At 36.7% G+C, this 20,497-nt stretch overlaps 1 protein-coding gene across 11 annotated transcripts in view; it reads left to right on the forward strand.

The window, feature by feature from the left end:
* The window catches only part of HECTD1 (HECT domain E3 ubiquitin protein ligase 1), a 63,290-nt gene extending 44,133 nt beyond the window's left edge, over positions 1-19,157 (forward strand). For 9 of the 11 annotated variants that reach the window (XM_084521188.1, XM_084521185.1, XM_084521193.1 and 6 more), the window contains 17 exons: positions 748-969; positions 2,664-2,797; positions 4,957-5,113; positions 5,955-6,177; positions 8,835-8,889; positions 9,125-9,307; positions 9,701-9,911; positions 9,991-10,076; positions 12,269-12,396; positions 13,321-13,522; positions 13,662-13,799; positions 14,066-14,673; positions 15,772-15,850; positions 15,935-16,028; positions 16,343-16,493; positions 17,706-17,850; positions 18,206-19,157. In XM_084521188.1, the coding sequence (XP_084377314.1) occupies positions 748-969; positions 2,664-2,797; positions 4,957-5,113; positions 5,955-6,177; positions 8,835-8,889; positions 9,125-9,307; positions 9,701-9,911; positions 9,991-10,076; positions 12,269-12,396; positions 13,321-13,522; positions 13,662-13,799; positions 14,066-14,673; positions 15,772-15,850; positions 15,935-16,028; positions 16,343-16,493; positions 17,706-17,850; positions 18,206-18,343 (2,954 nt within the window). In that variant the 3' untranslated portion in view covers positions 18,344-19,157. The remainder of the gene's footprint in view (positions 1-747; positions 970-2,663; positions 2,798-4,956; positions 5,114-5,954; positions 6,178-8,834; positions 8,890-9,124; positions 9,308-9,700; positions 9,912-9,990; positions 10,077-12,268; positions 12,397-13,320; positions 13,523-13,661; positions 13,800-14,065; positions 14,674-15,771; positions 15,851-15,934; positions 16,029-16,342; positions 16,494-17,705; positions 17,851-18,205) is intronic. The other 2 variants (XM_084521195.1, XM_084521186.1) reach the window with 2 other exon arrangements.
* The last annotated feature ends 1,340 nt before the right edge of the window (positions 19,158-20,497 follow it).

The raw sequence follows: 20,497 nt of genomic DNA on the forward strand, positions 1-20,497 counted from the left end.
TCAGATAGGTACAGGACCTGAAATTCTTTCCATTGAGTTTACAGGGAATTCAGTTTTGTTTCAGTTGTTGACGAGAATGCATTTTCTGTGTTCTATTTGAATGTTCAGTAAGGTAACCTCGCAGTTGTCACTAGCTTATTCTGAAAATTACTTCGTATAAGTCATCCAATTTAGGTTCTTAAATTTTGGTTTTCACAGTACTGCCAGTACATCATGAATATGTGCATTACTAGTTATGTGAAAGATAGCAAGTAGGAGTTGCTTTAAGAACTTTAAGGAAAATGCAGACAAGGTTTCAAAATTGTCTTATGTTCTGTTTTTAATTTGTTTATATATGGTTATGTTGTTTTCCTTGTTTAATTTTAATTATATTTATGTTAGAGGTTAAACTAAATTTTAAGCTTAAAGACAGCCACAGTATTGAAGTAACAGATATCAGAAATACTTTTCAGATATTGAAATGAAGTAATTTCAAATTTACAGTGGGGGGTTGGGGATTTATTTAATGCTTTTATTTGTTTTAAATGTACACAAGGGAATATGCTCAGGTGTGGGCGTCTGCATTGTAGTGTGCAATTTCGCTCTGGGAATCCCTTCCCCTTTAGTTTGTAAATCTTTATTGTAAAATAACCCTTCAGATAATTTTTCAACACGAAATATATTTTTCAACACAGGACTCGTGCATGTAAATTGTGCTCTTCAAGTCATCAAATCATTTATTTTATCTTACCATATCTTTATCTATAGCTTCTCCTCTTATGGGTGCCCAAAGTTTTCCTAATCTGACTACAACTGGTACCACATCAACAGTGACCATGTCTACATCCAGTGTTACTAGCAGCAGCAATGTAGCTACAGCAACTACAGTTTTATCTGTTGGTCAGTCGCTTAGTAATACTCTAACTACTAGCCTAACATCAACATCTAGTGAGAGCGATACAGGTCAGGAGGCAGAATATTCTTTATATGGTAAGTTTCATTTTAAATGAACATAAGCAGACTTCCCGTTAATGATTTTTCATTTTTTCCTTTTTGTTGTTGTTGTTTGTTTTTTTTTTTCATGTAGTAGTTCATTTACTGATAAGTATTTGAAAATTGAACTATTTATATGTTCCTAGTTCTGTGAAGTAGTACTCAAGTAAAATAATGTTAACAAAGTAATTTTTCCTTATGTTTTTATGTCCTTGTAGTTCAGCAATTTCTATCCCACATGATGATTATTTATGGCATAGTTTATTTGGGCGCTTGATCTTTTCCTTAATCAAATCATTTTATTTTTAATGTAGTTTACATACGAGCCTCTAAAAGTAGAGTTTTCTCACTGAGCATACTACATGCTCAGTCTGAGGTACCTTGTAGTACTCTTTGATTGAAAATCACCAACCATTAGATACACTATACACTTAAAATTGTATGTGAGTTTCCAGGTGTCTCAAGACCATAGTAGCTGCAACAAGTTGCAAAGAACACAAAGTAAATTGACATGAAGAAGAGAATTTTGGAAACAAAATGCAAAGTTATGTGGGCACTATATGCTAGATACAGACATAAAGATGGAAGTTATTTGGGAGTTACGAATGCTGTGAAAGATTGTAGTTAACTAGGCTGAGTGATAATATCTAGGAATTAAGTTGATGAAATGAAGTCAAGAAAAAACAGGACTAGATATAGGAAAATATTTCCTAATGTGAGGCAAACTGGATTGAGAGATAGTCTTGAAAGAAGAAATACTTGAATTGTTTTTTTTTTAAAAATGATTGGATGTGCTATAATTTGTTGTTTATAAAGTCTTTCAAAATTGTTATCTGGGCATTGGAATTGAGCCACTTGTACATATCTTAATCAGCCAACTCCATGTGCCATGTCCATTTATTTTTTTTTTAAGTGCCACTTGATATTTTGATTGGGTGACAAGTCTTAAAATATAAACAACTGAACAAATAGTTTTGTGAGTTACTCTAGAGTTTCTATTGGGGTCTTGACAACAATTCAAAGGGTGCTTAAACAGTTTCTGTGTGTATAGAAAAATGTAAAATTTCAAAAATTCATTTCTATCATAGTCCATCTTGGATTAATGTGAACTTCTCTGTGTTTTTTTTTTTTTTGTTTTTGTTTTTGTTTTTTGGGGGGTGAGGGGTGGGGATTAAGTCTTAGTACTATGTGGGTGAAATTGAACTTCATAACTGGCTTCACCTTTTTGTTACAGAAATTCATTTGCAACTAAATCTTTACAGATGTTGCTCTTACATACATATTTTAAATGTCCCTTATGTTGCAATTTGAAGTCTAAGCTGCACACTTGTAGCAAAAATTTGATCACTAACCTTCTTTTAAAACAGTTAAATATAGAATCAGACAATATTAATTTGTGTACCAGTTTTTGCGTTCTTTCAAAACTTAACATAAATGTAATCATAACGTGTTTGACAAATGAAGAACTGATCACTTGCTGATCAATCTTAATTACGCAATATTATGTGCTACTTTCATTAGATATACTATATCAGTACTATTTTTAGTTCTCTTTCTTGTTTGTGAGAGTGGTTTTCTCACTATTCTCAGTGCTTCTGTTTTTTAATTTTCAAAAATTGGCTTTAAAAGAGATCCATGTCTTTTTTTTCCATATGTAAATATATAAATGTGTGTGTATATATGTATTATAGATTTTCTTGATAGCTGCCGAGCTAGTACTCTGTTGGCAGAGTTGGATGATGATGAGGATCTACCTGAACCAGATGAAGAAGACGATGAAAATGAAGATGATAACCAAGAAGATCAAGAATATGAGGAAGTTATGGTACAGTATAGCTATTTAACTTAATTATCTGTGCTAACAGATGCATTAAAACTCTTTTTTTTTTTTTTTTTGGCACTACGGATTCTGAACTAGATGACCTTTAAGGTCCCTTCCAACCCAGACCATTTTATGATTCTAATTAAAACAGAAATGCATTTTAGATTTAGGACTACTGGTTTGGAGAAGTGCTTCAGGAGGCACTTCTTTACTGTAGAGGTGACGGATCACTGGAATAGGTTGTGCAGAGAGGTGGTAAAGTCTCTCTCCCTCCTTCAAGTTTTTCGAAAGCGTGTAGATGAACATGGACCTGGGAAACTTGCTTTAGGTGTCCCTGCTTGAGCAGGAGGTAGGACCCCGTGACCTCTAGAGGTGTCTTCCAGCCTTAGCCAATCTGTGACTGTAATTCTGAGTATCTGTCAATTAAGACTTCAAACAATATGCCAAAGTTAAAATCCTGTTACACTTCTCTGGAACTGCAAGAAGAACGCATCTTTTAGAAGATTATCATTCATTTTGTCTTTTCCCAATTCTAACATATATTTTGAGTATTAACAAAGCTATTTTCTTATCTGTTCAAATTGGTGCTACAAAATTGCAAGGTTTCACCAGATAAGGCTCTGCCCAGTTAGCTCTCCTTTCTTGTCCAAATGTGACTAATTGTGCCACTTTCAACATTTCTACCAGAGAAAAAGGTTTTTGAACATCAGCATGCCCTGAGACTTTATAGGCCAGAACTAACATCTTAAAAGCAACCTGGAAAAAACTTGACAGACAAAAATGATGGCTCCCCATGTCACCAGCTGATGAATTGGTGTGACTTTGTGGGCAGGCTGCTAAGTTTTTTAGTGATGCAGTGCTGGGATGTGTTTAACTGTAGGCCGGTAATAAATTATGTATGCCAGTAGAATATCTGGAAGGGAAAGACAGAGAAAAACAGCGAGTTAGTCCCATGGGTCTTGCATATGCTATCGTGAATTCTGGCTCTTCACTTGGTTCTTCTGTGGTACGATGAATACGTGCCATAATGAATGGTTGGACTTCTACCACCACTGAAGTGATCCAAATGTATGTTGCAAGGCCTAAGAGGAAAAATAGAAGACTGCACAAATGTCAGTTTAATATTTATTACATAAGTGTAAACATTAATTTATGGAATTGTAGAGACTATCTCTTGCTGTTATATGCTCAGATTTTAGGCATGTTAACCAAAACATTAAACATTTGAACCTACTGTGAATATGCTTTCAATAGAAACTCAAGTGCACCACTAAGTATTTCACTTTCTGCACAAAGATACAAAGTTAGAAATACACAGAATTATTTATTTATACTATTTTGCTGCAATGTAATTAATAACCACAGTTTGCAGGTTGCTGATCACTTTTCAGAAACGGTTAAATGAACCTCCTGTTGTTTTTCATGGGAAGAAGTAGATTACACAACAAGAATCAGATCTGCAAAAGCACATTTTCCTTTCTTGGGTTCCAGTACTGTTCCCTCTCATACACTATGCAATTCTACCTCAGTAAGGAGCTGAACAGATTCAAGGCCTGTTTTGGAAAAGTCATAAGCAATTAATACTTGCAAAGGCTTGTTAATTACTTCCCAAAATAATAATTCCAGTACTTTGGTATTTAATTTCATCTCTGGATTAAATAAATGTATGTACGTTATATATCAATATAGGTATATACTTTTTAAAAAAAAGTTAATTGGTTTCAGAAACGTTACTGCATTTATTTTAACTCCACTGATTTGTTTGAATCTTTGATATTCCAAATTTTGTAGAATGCACCAAGTATCTACACCAAGTCTGCTCGTCTGTACTACTATGCATTTCCCTATGCCATTTTGGTGCTTCAAGGAAATTTTCCTTCTTTCCAGAAGTTGTAAAGATGCCTATTCTAATTTTAGCCCGCTAATGCTGGTTTCTCTTTCTTCATTGGCAGTTTTGCTTAATTCTTTTGATTCCTGCTTGACCAACTAAATGGAACTAACACTTGTTAAGTACCAGCTTTGATATCTTTTGTGTCAGCTTTTGTTTGTTACTGCTGTATCTGCTGTATTCCACGATGCACATGTAAATTTTGGATGAAATGATTCTTTGTTAAAGAACCTAAAATAAAAATACATCCCTCTCCCCCGCTTTTTTTATTAAGGAAGAAGAGGAGTATGAAACCAAAGGAGGACGTAGAAGAACATGGGATGATGATTATGTATTGAAACGACAGTTTTCTGCTTTGGTTCCTGCTTTTGACCCAAGACCTGGTCGTACTAATGTTCAACAAACAACTGATCTAGAAATCCCTCCACCAGGTATGCTGCCAAGACATATTTATGACATCTGATCCAGAGACTTACTGTTAAGGTCCTGTTAGGCTTCAGGGATCCTATCACTGTTAACCAATACAACATGCTTTTGTGTTTGTGTGGCTTTTCTTTGTTTCAATGAGAGTTTCATTTGCCTTTGCATGTCCAAGCACTATTGAGGGAGAAGTAAACTAAGTGCTGTATAAAACATCCGTACTCATGAATTTAACTCAGATTGGCGATTAGATCTCTTGCTATGTCTGGTTCTACCTACAGGGAATAATTTGTGCGTTGAGCTGCCCAGAATAGCTTTGATCAGAAAGGATTTGTTGAAGCAATCCAAAAATATGGTGAGGGAAAAAGTAATAGAGTAACTGAGCAGTCTGTATGACCAGCAGCATAGCACATGATCTTGTTCCTTAGCTGATTCTTGTTCAACTCTGTAGGTGCAATCAGTATTCACAAAGAAAGGAATACATAGTTTAGGTTTATGTAGAAGTGAACCATTGTTGATTTTGGTGACCAGACAGGTGTAAATGTAATAGGAAGCACATGGATTTGCTTTGCGTAAGCAAAGAAGAATCCATGTGCTGTATAATATTAAAGAGGATGTAACCAAGACGTAAGGATCAACATGGATTCCAAAAACTGCTGTTAGCTTTTCTCACGTAGAGAAGTGTTATAATTATAGTACTTAGTTATAGCTTGTAGTTTTAACTCAGCATAGTCTCACTGGTAGGTGTGCAGGAAATCTCTACACTTTCTTATTGAACCACTTCATTAATGTTTAAGCCAACTTGCCATGCTTTATGTGTTTTGTATTAACATCTCAATTTTTCATGCGCAGGTACCCCTCATTCAGAACTGTTGGAAGAGGTTGAGTGCATGCCTTCACCACGTTTAGCACTTACGTTGAAAGTTTCAGGTCTTGGAACAACTCGAGAAGTAGAACTGCCCCTAACAAACTTCCGATCTACCATCTTTTACTATGTACAGAAATTGTTACAGCTTTCCTGTAATGGCAATGTGAAATCTGACAAACTTAGACGTATTTGGGAGCCAACATACACGTAAGCTCACAAGTTTGTTATTCTTTAAAGAGAACACTGTGTGACTGATTAGGAAACAGGTATAAAACCATTTTAACCTGTTTTCCTCCTTTGCAGAAAACAATGCTAGAATTATTTTTTCTTGTATTTTTGTTAGAATGTTTGTATTGGTTTTAAAGCTAGTGCTTTGACTACTTCAAAACATAAAAAGTCATAACCTCTAAAGTTCAACTGTGATTTGTTCATAATATTTAAAAAGTCAAGCAGTTGACCAAGACAGCAGAACATAGCCTGTTCAGGGATCTGCTTGGAAGAATCCCACGGGCATAAAGTCCTAGAGAGAAAAGAAGGGTCCCAGGAGAACTGGCTAATTTCTTCTGTACTCAAGACCAGTCTGTCCCAGTGTGTGGCAGTTCAAGCAGAGGCAGTAAGAGACCATGCATGGATGAAGGAACTCCCAACAGAATTCACAACATAAAAAGGAAGCATTCAAATGATGTTAGAAGGGTCAAGTGACTCAGGAGAAATATAGAGACATAGAGCATGTTTGTATGGGGTAAGGAAAGCCAAAGTTGATCTGAAGTTGAATCTGGCAAGGGGCATAAAGGGCAACAGGTTAGGAAGTATTTAAAGAAGCAGGGCATACAAGTCCATGTGAACTGATGGGCATTCACCCACAAGTGCTGAAGGAGCAGGCTGCTTTTGAAAGGTCCTTGATTGTATTTTTGAAAAATTGTGAGAGATTTCTTAGGGCCAGAAGAAAGCAAATGTCACAACTATTCCCTGGACAGGCAAGGAGCTGAGGAACTACAGACTGGTTACCCTTTCCTTCATCTCTGGAAAGGTGATGGAGCAAACAGTGCTGGAAACCATTTTCAAAGAATGAAGGACAAAAAGGTTTTAAGGCTTTATGAAATGGAAATCATGCTTAACCAACCTGATCGCTTTCTACAATGAGATGGCTAGCTCAGTGTATGAGGGGAGGGCAGAGAATGTCATTTTCTTTGGCTTTAGTAAGGATTTTTGACAGTTTCTCCCATAACATCCTCATGAACAAATTGATTGGACTAGACAGTGAGGTGGTCAGAGAACTGCCTGAACTGCCAGGGTTGCAATCATCAGCATGAAGTCCAGCTAGAGATGGGTCATTAATGGTGTACCCCAGAGGTCACTACTCGGTTCAGTTCATTAATGAACTGTATGATGGGACAGAGTAAACCCTCAGCCAGCTCCTAGGTGACGAACTGGGAGGAGTCACTGATACACCTGCCGGTTGTGCTGCGACTCCAATGGACCTCTGGGGAGACAGGAACCTCAGGAAGTTGCACAGAGGGAAAAGTCCAGCAGCTGGGGAAGAATAACTGCATGCATTGGTACAGGCTGGAAGGCAGCTTGACAGAGGGTCTTGGTAGACATCAAACGGAACATGAGCTAACTATGCACTGTTGCAGCAAAGAAGGTCAGCAGCATCCTAGGCTTCATTAGGAAGAGCACTGCCAACAGTTTGAAGAAAATGATCTTTCCCCTCTACTCAGCACTGGTGAGAGGCATTTGAAATGCTGTGGCCAGTACTGGATGCCCTAGTACAAGAGACTTGGGACCAGGAGTAAGTTTAGCAAAGAGCAGGTAGGATGATTTAAGGGCCTGTAGCATTTGTCATGGGAAGAGTCTGAGAGATCTTGGACTGCCTGGGGGAAGAAAGGCTTGTGGGATCTTGTCAGTATGTGTGGATACCTGATGAGAGGAACTGAGAAAGATTTAGCAAGAGTTCTCTTTGTTGTGACAAGTGAAAGAAGAAGACATCAGCACAAATTGAAGTACAGAAAATTCCACATAATCAGAGAAATAATTCTAATTGCGAGGGAGATTGAACACTGAAACAAATTGTCCAGAGAGGTTGTAGAGTCATGCTCCCTGGAGATACTCAACACCAACCTAAGCAAGCTGCTCCAGGTGATGTTGCTTTGAGCAGGGGTATTGGACTAGGTCTCTTCCTAGCTTCAACTGCTCTCTCTACCCTCACTTGGCCTTACTTGCTTTACAGTAATAGACAGAAATTACAAGGCGATATTGTTGTGTGTGTGGAATCCATTTACTATACCAACATAATTTCTGTCATATCAGAAAATGAACATGTACAAAAAACAAGAACTTCAGTATTGTGGTTGCAGTTTTTTAACTTTGTACTTCAGATTTTTTCAGTGCTTCTGTGTTACAGCTAGCTAGTTGCCTTGTGTCCAAAAGTGTTCTGTAACTAAACTATCTTTTAGTCAAAAAGCACTAGAAATAGTTGTAAATGCATGTATCTCCCAAGTTCATAAACAGCAAATGACTGTAGAAATGGAAACTTTCAAAGAGTTGGTGCATGTGTAATACAGATTCTAAAGCAGGGTTGGGAAATCTGCACAATAAAGACGGTTTGATTACTCAAACCTCACTTAAAGAAACAGTTATCTTGAAAAGCATTTAATTTATACAGAGCATGAAAATTATATACACATTTAAGAGCTTTGCTGTATCAGGGTATACCAGATGTTCTGTAAAGTGAATATCAGCTGTTCCTGCTTTTTTACACTGTTACCTCAATGTCATTGATGTCTAACATCTCAATGTGTCACTTCAGAATTTAGAGAACATGCTGTGAGTATGAAATATTAACTCCTTGTTTTAATATCTAGGATCATGTACAGAGAAATGAAGGATTCTGATAAAGAGAAAGAAAATGGAAAAATGGTAAGACTTGCTTTTATGCCTTTGTGTATGTTGTTATGGCTGTTTAAACAAAAGCAAAACAAGAATTATCGCAGTTTTTGAAAAGCTACATTAAAAAAACTAACAGTTTTCAATTAGCTAAAGGATATGAGTGAGTGTATTTGTTAATGCATGTTTCCTTATAGTATGTAATGCATGTGTAATCTTTAAGACTTTACAATCAGGAAAAACCAACATTTGTTGGTTCCTGTTGTAGGGTTGCTGGTCAGTAGAGCATGTGGAGCAGTACCTTGGCACTGATGAATTACCAAAGAATGACTTGATAACCTACCTGCAGAAGAATGCAGACTCAGCTTTCCTGCGCCACTGGAAATTAACCGGCACTAATAAAAGTATTAGGAAAAACAGAAATTGTTCCCAGCTCATAGCTGCATACAAGGTATATGTCTGCATCCAAGTTTTTTTTTTTTTTGTTTTTGTTTTGTTTTGTTTTTAAATATTATTATGTTTGGCTGTATGCTTTTATTTTTGCAGCTTTAAAGGTGCTTGTAAAGGGGTGGGGGGGAGAGGGTATAATGTAGATAGCAAACTTGAAAGTTCACAATATCAAGTTTAGTTTTTACTGTTTGTTTTTTTTGTTTGTTTGTTTTTTAAATGTTAAATATAGTTGTGTTAGTGCATTTGAATCATGATTTGAGCTATCTACAACTGAACTAAATATTCAGGTTAAACACAGCAACCATTCTGATTTTTTTAAATCATTGACTTGGAGCACATAGTCATAACGACTGTGACATGCAGTTTTCATTTATTTATTTATTTTTTCCCACAGGATTTTTGTGAACATGGATCAAAATCTGGATTAAGCCAGGGAGCCATTTCTACTCTTCAAAATTCTGATATCCTTAGTTTGGCAAAGGAGCAACCTCAGGCAAAAGCTGGCAGTGGGCAGAACTCCTGTGGAGTAGAAGATGTTCTGCAGTTACTTCGCATTTTGTATATAGTTGCCAGTGACCCTTACACAGCACGAACTGCTCAAGAAGGTATGTGCATTAAATAGCAGGGTTTCTTAAATGTTCTAATGGACACAAAGTAAGGGAAAACTTTTTCTTTGCATTTCAGAAGGAGATGAGCATCCTCAGTTTAACTTTCCACCAGATGAATTCACAAGCAAAAAAATTACTACAAAGATTCTGCAGCAGATTGAGGTATCATATTATGCATAGTCTGTATGGATAATATTGTTTTTAAGACTCTTCCTTACTTTGACTGTTTGGAATTATTAGCTTTTTTGCCATTTTGACTTCTGAATTGTTTCATGCAGTATATATTTCCTTATATTTTGAATGAGTAAATGCTCTAAGAATGGACTAGTCTGAATAAAGACACACTGAGGAATGGTATAGTTATGGAGAATAATTTTTTTTATCCTAATTGAGACAGTTGTTTTTAAGTGACAGCAGTTATGTTCCCCAACATAGGCCTTGATATATGTGAAGTTTGTATGATCTAGTTTGTCTAACTAACTGTAAAATCCTCTGCAGGTTAAGGAAAGTTCTCACCAGTTTACTGTAAACGTTTTTATTTGCATTAGGCACTACCTAGACTATCTTGGTTGACATATAGTCAACTTAATCTGACTCAAACTTCAATATTCATTCTAATGAGCTGGTGGATACAGAATAATGAGGGGACTTAATGAGACACTACCAAGTATTTGCTTTGGTCTATAGACTTGCATATGGACTCCATAGGTGTCAAACTTCCTGAAACTCACCATCACAATTGCAAATTTTCCTGGTTTAATTAACAGCAGCTCTTTGTCCACTAGCAAAAACCTGAAGTTTTAAAATTGAAAATCCCAAATGGAACAGGAGTATTATTATGATATGCGATAACTGAGTAAATGTCATCATGAAGTTATTGCTGCAATCCTGTAACCTCCAGTCCCTGAGTAGAGGGTGGGGGGAGGATTCCAAGGGAGTTGTTTGGTGTCGTGTCTTCCATGCACATGCACCCTCGGGTAAGGTTTGGGGATATGGAGTTATGCAAATGAAATTTACTGAAAACAGTGGCAGTTACTGTTTTGTTTGTTTTTCTCGTTTTGTTCTAAGCTATAAATGCATTTTTCTGTGTGCTTTACAAAATTTACCTCTATACTGTTAAATTTACCCTCTATACTGTTAAAATGTTCTTGTATTGCAATAAAATAGAACAGATTTGGGACCTATTTGAAAGATGAGGTTTACCACAAAACAGGTTTGACTTTGGAATTTAACTACAAAATAATGCATAGTTTAGCTTCTTGCTATTAGATACTCTTTAAATGCTATTCTTTTTAAAATGACAGATTTAAGATGTCAGCCCTTTAAGTAAACTAGTCTGCTTCCTTTATGTAGTCTGAAACTTGTCAAGAAACCAGAATAGTTTGTTACTATTTATTACGCTTGTTGGGAATGAGCAGATTTCTTTGGAACTGTGGTCAGATAGGCTCCACTTACAGAACCATATTTTTCCTTTTACTTCTGCACCAAACATTGCTGTATGTAGTGTATTTATGTGTCTGCTTGCTGATGTGACAAATGCAACTAACTGTATCAGAGATCACAAGGATTCCAATGTGTACAGATTCAGAGCTTTAAAAAAGACATTTAGAAAACTTGGTATCAGTCAGATGCACTAAAAAAAAGATTAAAGAGGTAGTTCTTCACTAGGTAGGGTTTTTCTTCAGGTAGTAGGTTTTTTAATAGGTTTTCTTTAATAAAGATTTAAAGATAAATATCCTCAACTTGCTCAGTTCTTCTTTGTACTTTTTGAGGTTCTTTTGTTACAGTTAAGTTCCCCTAATTGTTAATTTAAAAAAAAAAGTTCAGTTTTTCATGTTCTTTTGAAGACTGTTTAGACACACAAATATCATTGTAGTAATAATTTCTGCAGTATTTTTTGTTACACTTGTATTTTAGAAAGGACTATGGTAATATTTCCCTATAGCTTATCTTTATTACCACTGAATTTCTTTTGGTGTTTTCCAGTATTGAAGAGGTATTTAATCACTTTTGGGCAAAACTCAGAAGTAATTCTCTCCAGATAATGGTAGACCCATAGTGTTAGTATGTATCCTAGAGATTTAGTACAGTTCTTAATGTATGTGCCAAAGCATACTGTGTCCGCTCGCAAGTACTAGAAACTTGAACTTCTTGTTCAGAGTGTTTGAAAGAAAAAAAAAAAAGTGATGATTGCTGAGAAGGAAGAAACTTGCTAGAAACTTGCTCAAATACAGGTGGAAACCTGGCATGGGCATATTGGGTGTCTATTTACTTAGTTACAAACTTGTTAGGACAATCTGAGTGTAATATTAAAAACAATTTTTATTTTTTTTCTTTCTTCTTTTAAAATACAGGAACCCTTGGCACTAGCAAGTGGAGCTTTGCCAGACTGGTGCGAGCAGCTAACAAGCAAGTGTCCTTTCTTAATTCCATTTGAAACCAGACAGTTGTACTTCACATGCACAGCATTTGGAGCATCAAGGTAAACAAACAAAAACAAAAACAGGAAAAAACACCTGTCAGACTGCTTTTTTTTTTTTTTTTTAATACCTTTTTGAATTAGTAATTCACAGGAGGATGTTACTGGAACAAGATTCCAAATACGAAGCATTGTAGGTAGGTAGGCAGGAAAAAAGGGAAGATGCTGGGAAACTTCAGAACTTTCAGGCGCTTGAAACATTTCTTGTTCATTGTGTTAGAAGTTCATGATGAGTAGCAGCCTGTCTTCTGTTTGATGTTCTCCAGGCGTTTTCCTTTGAAGAAGTTTGATTTATTATTATTTTTTTTTTTTTAGCTTCTTAACTGAACACTTGATTGTGTGACTCTAGCTAGGTGGCTGTATTGGGCAATAGATAATTCAACTGGGTTGCAGTCTATTACATAACGTACTAAGAAACAAAAATAAAAAAGCTTTCCTAATAGCTGTGAATTGTTTTCTGAAAACATACACCAAAGCACGTATCTTCTATTTTTTTATTTAGTACAGTGGTTTGATGATTATTCCTTCATTTATTTTTACTTAGCTTAGTCAGACAAAACAGCCAACAGGCGGTAGATTATTGCTGCATGGATGACAATATGTATGAGAATTTTGAACTTTGATTTCATGTAAGTACTGTTACTAGAGGCAGCTGTTCTTGCTTGATTGATGCAGGTCTTTTGGAGAGGGACAAAGCACCCTCATAATCCCTATAACAGTAGTAACATGGTGGATTTTTTTAAGTTGACTTTTTTATACTTTTTTATACCGTTACCAGTTTTTATAACTTAGTCGTTCACATATAAAATAACACTATACTTCGCCTTTGGTTCTATGTTTCTTTAAGTATGCGAGTAAATTTTGCCGTAACATTGGTAGACATCCAAGTTTTAAACATCTGTTTTGTGTTGTGTTTTATTTTTCTAGAGCGATTGTCTGGCTACAGAACAGACGTGAAGCCACCGTTGAAAGGACAAGGACAACAAGCACAGTGCGACGTGATGATCCAGGAGAATTCAGAGTTGGACGCCTGAAGCACGAAAGAGTGAAAGTTCCGCGAGGTGATTCCCTGATGGAATGGGCAGAAAATGTCATGCAGATTCATGCAGACAGAAAATCTGTTCTAGAGGTAAAGCATATCTGCCTAGCAGAGTGAGGTTAGGTAGCTATTTCTAATTCCAGTATATGGAATATCCTGTTGCATAACCAACATTGATCTTTTCATTAGAATTTTCTTTTATTATTAACGTTCCTTATGTTTTTAATAGGTTGAATTTTTAGGTGAGGAAGGAACAGGCCTGGGTCCTACCTTGGAATTTTATGCATTGGTAGCAGCAGAATTTCAGCGGACAGATTTGGGAGCTTGGCTTTGTGATGATGATTTTCCAGATGATGAGTCTCGGCAGGTATATATATGTTTGCATTTTTAACTGTTAGTGTACAAAACTTCTGTAAAAGAAAAATGAGCTAGATGGGCAGGAAGGGAAGAACACATGGTCAGTGAGCAGCTGCTCTCCATGGTCAAGAATGACCACAATGTTCCACAGCTGTCTTTCTCACCTGTTTTCTTTTTAATATAGAAGTACAGTATAATAAATTAAACAGCACAATTGTAAAATTAAATTCACCCTTAACAATGTTATCTTTTTTTTTCTCCCATCTCTTAAATCAGGTTGATATTGGTGGTGGATTAAAACCCCCTGGCTACTATGTACAGCGATCATGTGGACTCTTCACAGCACCATTCCCACAAGACAGTGATGAACTTGAAAGAATAACAAAACTCTTTCATTTCCTTGGAATTTTCTTGGCTAAATGCATTCAGGACAACAGACTTGTGGATTTACCCATTTCTAAGCCTTTTTTTAAACTCATGTGTATGGGAGACATTAAAAGTAACATGAGTAAGTTGATATATGAATCACGGGGTGACAGAGACTTGCACTGTACTGAAAGTCAGTCAGAGGCTTCCACGGAAGAAGGGCATGATTCCTTGTCAGTGGGCAGTCTGGAAGAAGACTCCAAATCGGAATTTATTCTTGATCCACCAAAACCTAAACCTCCTGCGTGGTTTAATGGAATTTTAACATGGGAAGACTTTGAATTAATAAATCCACATAGAGCTAGGTTTCTAAAAGAAATTAAGGACCTTGCAATTAAAAGGCGTCAAATTTTAAGCAACAAAAGTCTGTCAGAAGATGAAAAAAATACAAAGCTACAGGAATTAATGCTGAAGAACCCATCAGGTTCTGGACCCCCACTTAGCATAGAGGATTTAGGGTAAGAATTCTTGAATTTATAAATATGCAAACAGTGTTGTATTACATGCAAATGTTACCAACGTTACCATGTTTAATTAAAAATGAAGATTTATTTGTTTTAAATAGTATTGTTGGGGAAAGGTGCAATCATTAGAGGTGCAGCAAAATCCAGCTTGCTCTGAGTAGGTATATTCTTATTCCGTACTTTGAGAGTTTTTCCTTCTCATTCATTGTTCTTTTTTATTATTTCAACTTAAATGTGGCTGCACTGTGATGTCATAATGACTGTAGAAACACCCAAATATCTGTGAAGATCTTTACAAATATGTGAATCAGTAGGTTTGTTATTGCAACTGTTGACATTAATTAAGTCTTCTGAGGAGTTTTAAAGAGGACAGATTGAGAAATTTGGGCAATTCTGAAATTTGGGATTGTGTTAATAGACACACAGTGCAGTGTTTGGAGACTATGTTAAGCAGAAGATTTGCTAAAGGTCAGTAAATGTTAAAGAAACAAAAAAATACCGGTGTGAATGTGGATAGGGATGTTATCTTTTGTAGTTCTGAATTATTTCTTTTGAAACGCTGGTTCTTCTACCATTAATATTACTTATTAAAATCATCTTGTGCCACAGGGATTGCATAGTTAAGGTTCAGTAATTGCTTATGGCCTTGCTGACTTATGGGTGACACGAGAAAGAATGCAAGTAGCACTGTTGAAGGGCCCAAATGTCTAATATGTTAAGTGGCCCTGTAACTGTTACTGTCGGGAATTCATATAAAGAGTTATTTGAGACTACTTGAGCAGTTTAATTGAGTTCACAGTTTTGAAGCTGATTAACAATGCCAAACTGTAAGATGTTTTTGGTAGTATTCAAAACCAAATAAGCCATGGGTGAATACACACATGCATAGCGTAGACATGAACCACTGTTTGCATAGTGCGTCACTGACTGTAGTTTGCTACCATGGTGTGACTATTCAGATATGTACTAAATGATCCACAAACAGTGTTTGGAAGTAGAGGGGAAAGGAAGGTTGTAGTTCATAAATCTGGTGTATTTGTAAAAGCAGTAGCAAACTTGCTTCCAGTTAGTAACTGTCTTCCTGTTTTGAAGTTTAAATTTTCAGTTTTGCCCTTCGTCCAAAGTATATGGGTTTACAGCTGTGGATCTGAAACCAGGTGGTGAAGATGAGGTAAGGAAAGAACCTACCTTCAGAAATCTCAGCAGTAATTCTAATGCAGAATGAAGTCTTATGGTATTTGTGTTGTTTTTGCAGACTGTCACAATGGATAATGCAGAGGAGTACGTAGATCTCATGTTTGACTTCTGTATGCATACTGGTATACAGAAACAGATGGAGGCATTCCGAGGTAATTTTCATTATGGCAGAATATATGTGTGTATTTAGGTGGAATCAGCGGTGTTCTGGGTATCCTGGTTTAAAGTACTAGCTTAGAATGGCTTTGAAACACAAACTTTTAAATTAAGGATGTAGCAGGTAAGAGATGCACTTCATAGCATTGCATTACTTATGCCATTGTTAACCTTGAAGAGATTCTTTGTTCATTGATTAAGAAATTGTTGGTTGATTCTGATTTGATTGAAGTACAATTGAAATGCTTATGTTATTTTTATAAACATTCTTTTGACTTGCATGTATAACTGTGTCTTGTATAAATTAAAGATGGCTTCAATAGAGTCTTCCCAATGGAGAAGCTGAGTTCCTTCAGCCACGAAGAAGTTCAGATGATTCTTTGTGGAAATCAGTCGCCTTCTTGGGCAGCAGAGGATATCATCAATTATACGGAACCTAAGCTGGGATATACACGAGACAGGTAATTGCAGTCTAAGTGATTTAAAAATAGTAGCTAAAAGACGCATGATGTGCAAAAATGTCCAGAACGTTTCTTAGATGGAAAAAGCCAAATTGCTCTTCAGCCAGTATTAACCCCAACTAATTGCCATACCTATATGAAATAGTTATATACGTTGCAACAGACAGAAGGTACTTAGGGTCTTTGTGATGAGAGGATTTTTTTTTTTTTTTTTTTTTTAAAAAAAAAAAAGGAAGTATTAAAATGTCAAAACCTAGTCAAAGTAGAAGGGCAGCTAACTCATACAAGCTACTAAGAAGTAGCACTTCAGGGTTTTGACTTCTGTCTGTGGTGGTAGTTACAACTTCAATTGGGTATTCTTGGTATTTGTCTTTTTTCTTATTTTTCTCTTCAAGTGTAGTTAAAACAAAAAATGTACTGTGGGCAAAAAATATACTTGGGATTGCCTATTGGGAAGTGGTCTTGGTAGTTTGTTAGTTCAGGTGTTTTTTTATTATTTTTTTATTTTTCTCCTGCTTCTTGTCATGTTTGGTAGCTAGCTGTGAAGTACAAATTACTTTTGGAACTGTGTTAGTGTAAGTATGATGCGAAGGATTCTAGTCAGTCCAAGATGCTGTGCAGAGGGATTCTTCTACTTACCCTGCCCTGCATACAAAGATGCAGCTGAGATGTGGTTCCTGATACCTGAGGGCATGTTGTGGCAAGCAGTGCTTTCTTCATACGTACCCCATCCTCCTGCTTGTTCCTTGGGCTGGTATAGATGAAAGCAGTGGTATCTGGAGGATTCTGTGAAGTTCTGTTCTAGTCTGTTACATTTTTTCTATTTTTCTGTGTGATGGTCTTCAGCAGGATAGAAATGAAATTATACATAAATGGAAGTGGTGCATGAAAGGTCTTATGATTAGTCAGTCTTCTTAGGATAGGTCTGAGTTCTGTCTACTTCTCTAACGCTTCTTAGAGAAAATACCCAAATAACACTTGAGAATAAGTATGAAGAAAATTTACCTACCTGCATTTTTCTGTGTAATGTTCAGCAAGGAGATTAAAGAAGTATTTTTACATGCTTTGTGGTGGTTCTGTTCTTATCTTACTACTACTGAACAGGCACTGGAGGCTTACAGTGACTACTTAGATTTTACTAAAGGTGCTTTACAAAAAAAGCAACTTACCATGGAATTGCCATCTTAACTGATTTTTTTAATTTATTTTAAGCCCCGGATTCCTTCGGTTTGTGAGAGTTCTGTGTGGTATGTCTTCAGATGAAAGAAAGGCTTTCCTCCAGTTCACCACTGGCTGCTCAACACTCCCGCCAGGAGGACTGGCAAACCTACATCCCCGGCTCACCGTTGTACGCAAGGTATGGGTTCTGCAGGTTACCTCTCAAACCAACCATTCTGGCTTTTGAATGTAGTCCTCGCTACATTAAGAAAAAATACTATTTTTCCTTCCTTTTCTAATTCGTACCACTGTGCTGAGTTTTCAGTACTAGCTTCTGTTTCAGATCTGTTCTGTGACATCATAATTGATTACAAAGGTTTTCATATACATAAAAAAGATAAATTGGTAAGTTGGTCTGTAGATTTCCTGATGCCACTGTTTTGTGGCTCGTTGGTGTTACATACATGTCATAAATTTAAAGGACCTTAAGCTTTTAACTTCTAAAGGAAGTATTGTGAAGAAGTGCAGTATCAATTGTTGTTCCTTTATCTCAGGTTGATGCTACAGATGCAAGTTATCCATCTGTGAATACGTGTGTCCATTACCTGAAGTTGCCTGAGTATTCTTCTGAGGAGATCATGAGGGAGCGTCTGCTGGCTGCTACCATGGAGAAAGGCTTCCATCTCAACTGAGTTGCTGACTGCAATACGGGACACGAGGAAGTGTTTTTTGATACTAGCGAAGCCTCTTGTGTTTGTGTGCAAAAAATATGATCTCCACGCTGTGCTCTGACGAGACTTGCCTTTTTTCACCTGTGAGGCTTTAGGAACATGTGGAATAAGTTTGTTAGCTGCTAATGACAAAACAAATCCTTGTAACTACACAGCCAGCAAGAAATTGGCACAGAACACTGTGTGATGCTTCAAGGGCTTGCACAACTGGAAATTAAGGTGGTTCTGTTTGACTGTTCCAAAGAACAGATCATCAGATTTTCAGTGTTCACTGATACAAATTTCTAACAGTGTATTTGTGTAAAGTTTGTCATTTAATACCTTGTACACTACAGTTGCCGTCACTGATCCCTGTTTTGCTGGCTTTAAGCTAACTGGTCAGAAACTTGCTTCCTTAAAACTTAGAGTTAATGGGCATCTCCAGCTTTTTCTTTTTTAATGGTGCCTGCACTATTGGAGTATTTTAGTGGGTTTTTGCATATAATCATGCACAACCTTTTTTTTTTCTTTCAAGTGGGAATATATTTTGATTTCTCAAATGCCCTGCTATAAAGATCAAATCCTTAAGTGTGTTTGTGCAGCTCAACAATAAAGCTATTACAAAAAACACTGGTTCCTAGTGCAAGGCACACTTAAAGCAAGTTTTACTTTTGGTTGTATTTTCTTTGTATATTATAAACATTTATTTAACTTGTTGCAGTTTGAAGTTTAAAAACAACAAAACACCCCATGTGTAAGCTCAACAGTAATCATTAAAATGTTTGCAACATATAAAGTTGTCGCCTCTGAATAATTCATTAATATTTCTTATGTTATTGAGACTATGTATGTTTTCTGAACAGTCTCTCTCACTTTTTTCAAGATTTAAAAGAATTACATGGCAATAATTGCTCTCTCTAACTTGCCTCTGTACTCAACTCCTTCAAAATTATTTAGAGCAACTTCTTAAGAAGTAGTCTGGCAGTGGTAACCTTGCATGTGGCAGATTTTGGTGCTTGTGCTTTTCAGAGGGTCCACGTGGCCTGAGGTTTTCATTCTTTATTACATTGGAGTGAAAACTGGGTCACACGTTGCAGCTGATTCAGCCTTACTTGAGATGCATTGCCTGTCTTGGGCTTGTCATGTGGTGGGATATTTATTGGTGGAAAATGGCTCATGGTAAGACAAAGCAAGTAAGCTTTTGATGTATATGTGTCTTTAAAGATATTTAAGTAGTTGTTTTCAAAAAAAAAAAAAAAAAAAAAAAAGGCAAAAATAGTATTTTAGTTGAATCTGTGTGGCAAGCTTTGTTCTGTGCCAGTTCTCTTTGGTAATAGCTTTTGCTTGGACCATGGCTGGGGAGAGCCTTGCCAAAATAGTCTGCCTCAAATACAAATCGGGGAGATGCCAGATTTCTTTTCATAGCCTGATATTTATAGGACTTTACAGGCATCTTTGTTGAAATTTCCACAATGCATAATTGAAGGGGAGTCTCCATTCCCCGCACTCCTGTGACTGTTGTGCTTCAGCCCAATGGTTGCATAAATGTAGTGCCTGCTCCAGATCTGGCGTGAACTTGTGCTACATGTGGCGTTATTTAAAGCTACCTCATCCAGAAAAGCTGGTTACCAGTATAGGCACCCCAGGTGGTCTGGAGGCAGTGCTCTGACTCCAGCCTGACCTGGGGTCAGCAACAGCGGGAGAGGGAAGTGGCCTGAGGAGTGGGTGTTGGAATTAGGATTTCATGAACCTGATGAACCCAGCACCCTTTCTCTTCCAATTAGAGAGTTCTTTAGGGATACCTTGTGGGTTTTCTGCTTTCATTGTGAAATATTTTCATTGTTGATTAAAGGAAATAATCTTGTAATGTGTTTGTGTATGTATTTAACTGTTCAGCATTGTCCTGTATTGGGAAGGAAAACAAGTTATTTGCATCGTCAACCTGCTGAGATACAGGTCCAATGGGTTCTGCATTGTGATCAGTTAGTACTTTGTTATTTGTGATCAGAGATCAGCATATTTAACGTCCTTGATTGTAAGTCTGAGGTTGTGTGGTAATTCACAAGAAATGCCTACACTTGATGGTGTCTTCAGGCCAAAAGTTGGGATGCCGCTCACTTTTCAGGACACCAAGGT

The sequence above is a fragment of the Aythya ferina genome (genome assembly GCF_964211825.1).
Source record: "Aythya ferina genome assembly, chromosome: 5".
NCBI classification, from domain to species: Eukaryota; Metazoa; Chordata; class Aves; order Anseriformes; family Anatidae; genus Aythya; species Aythya ferina.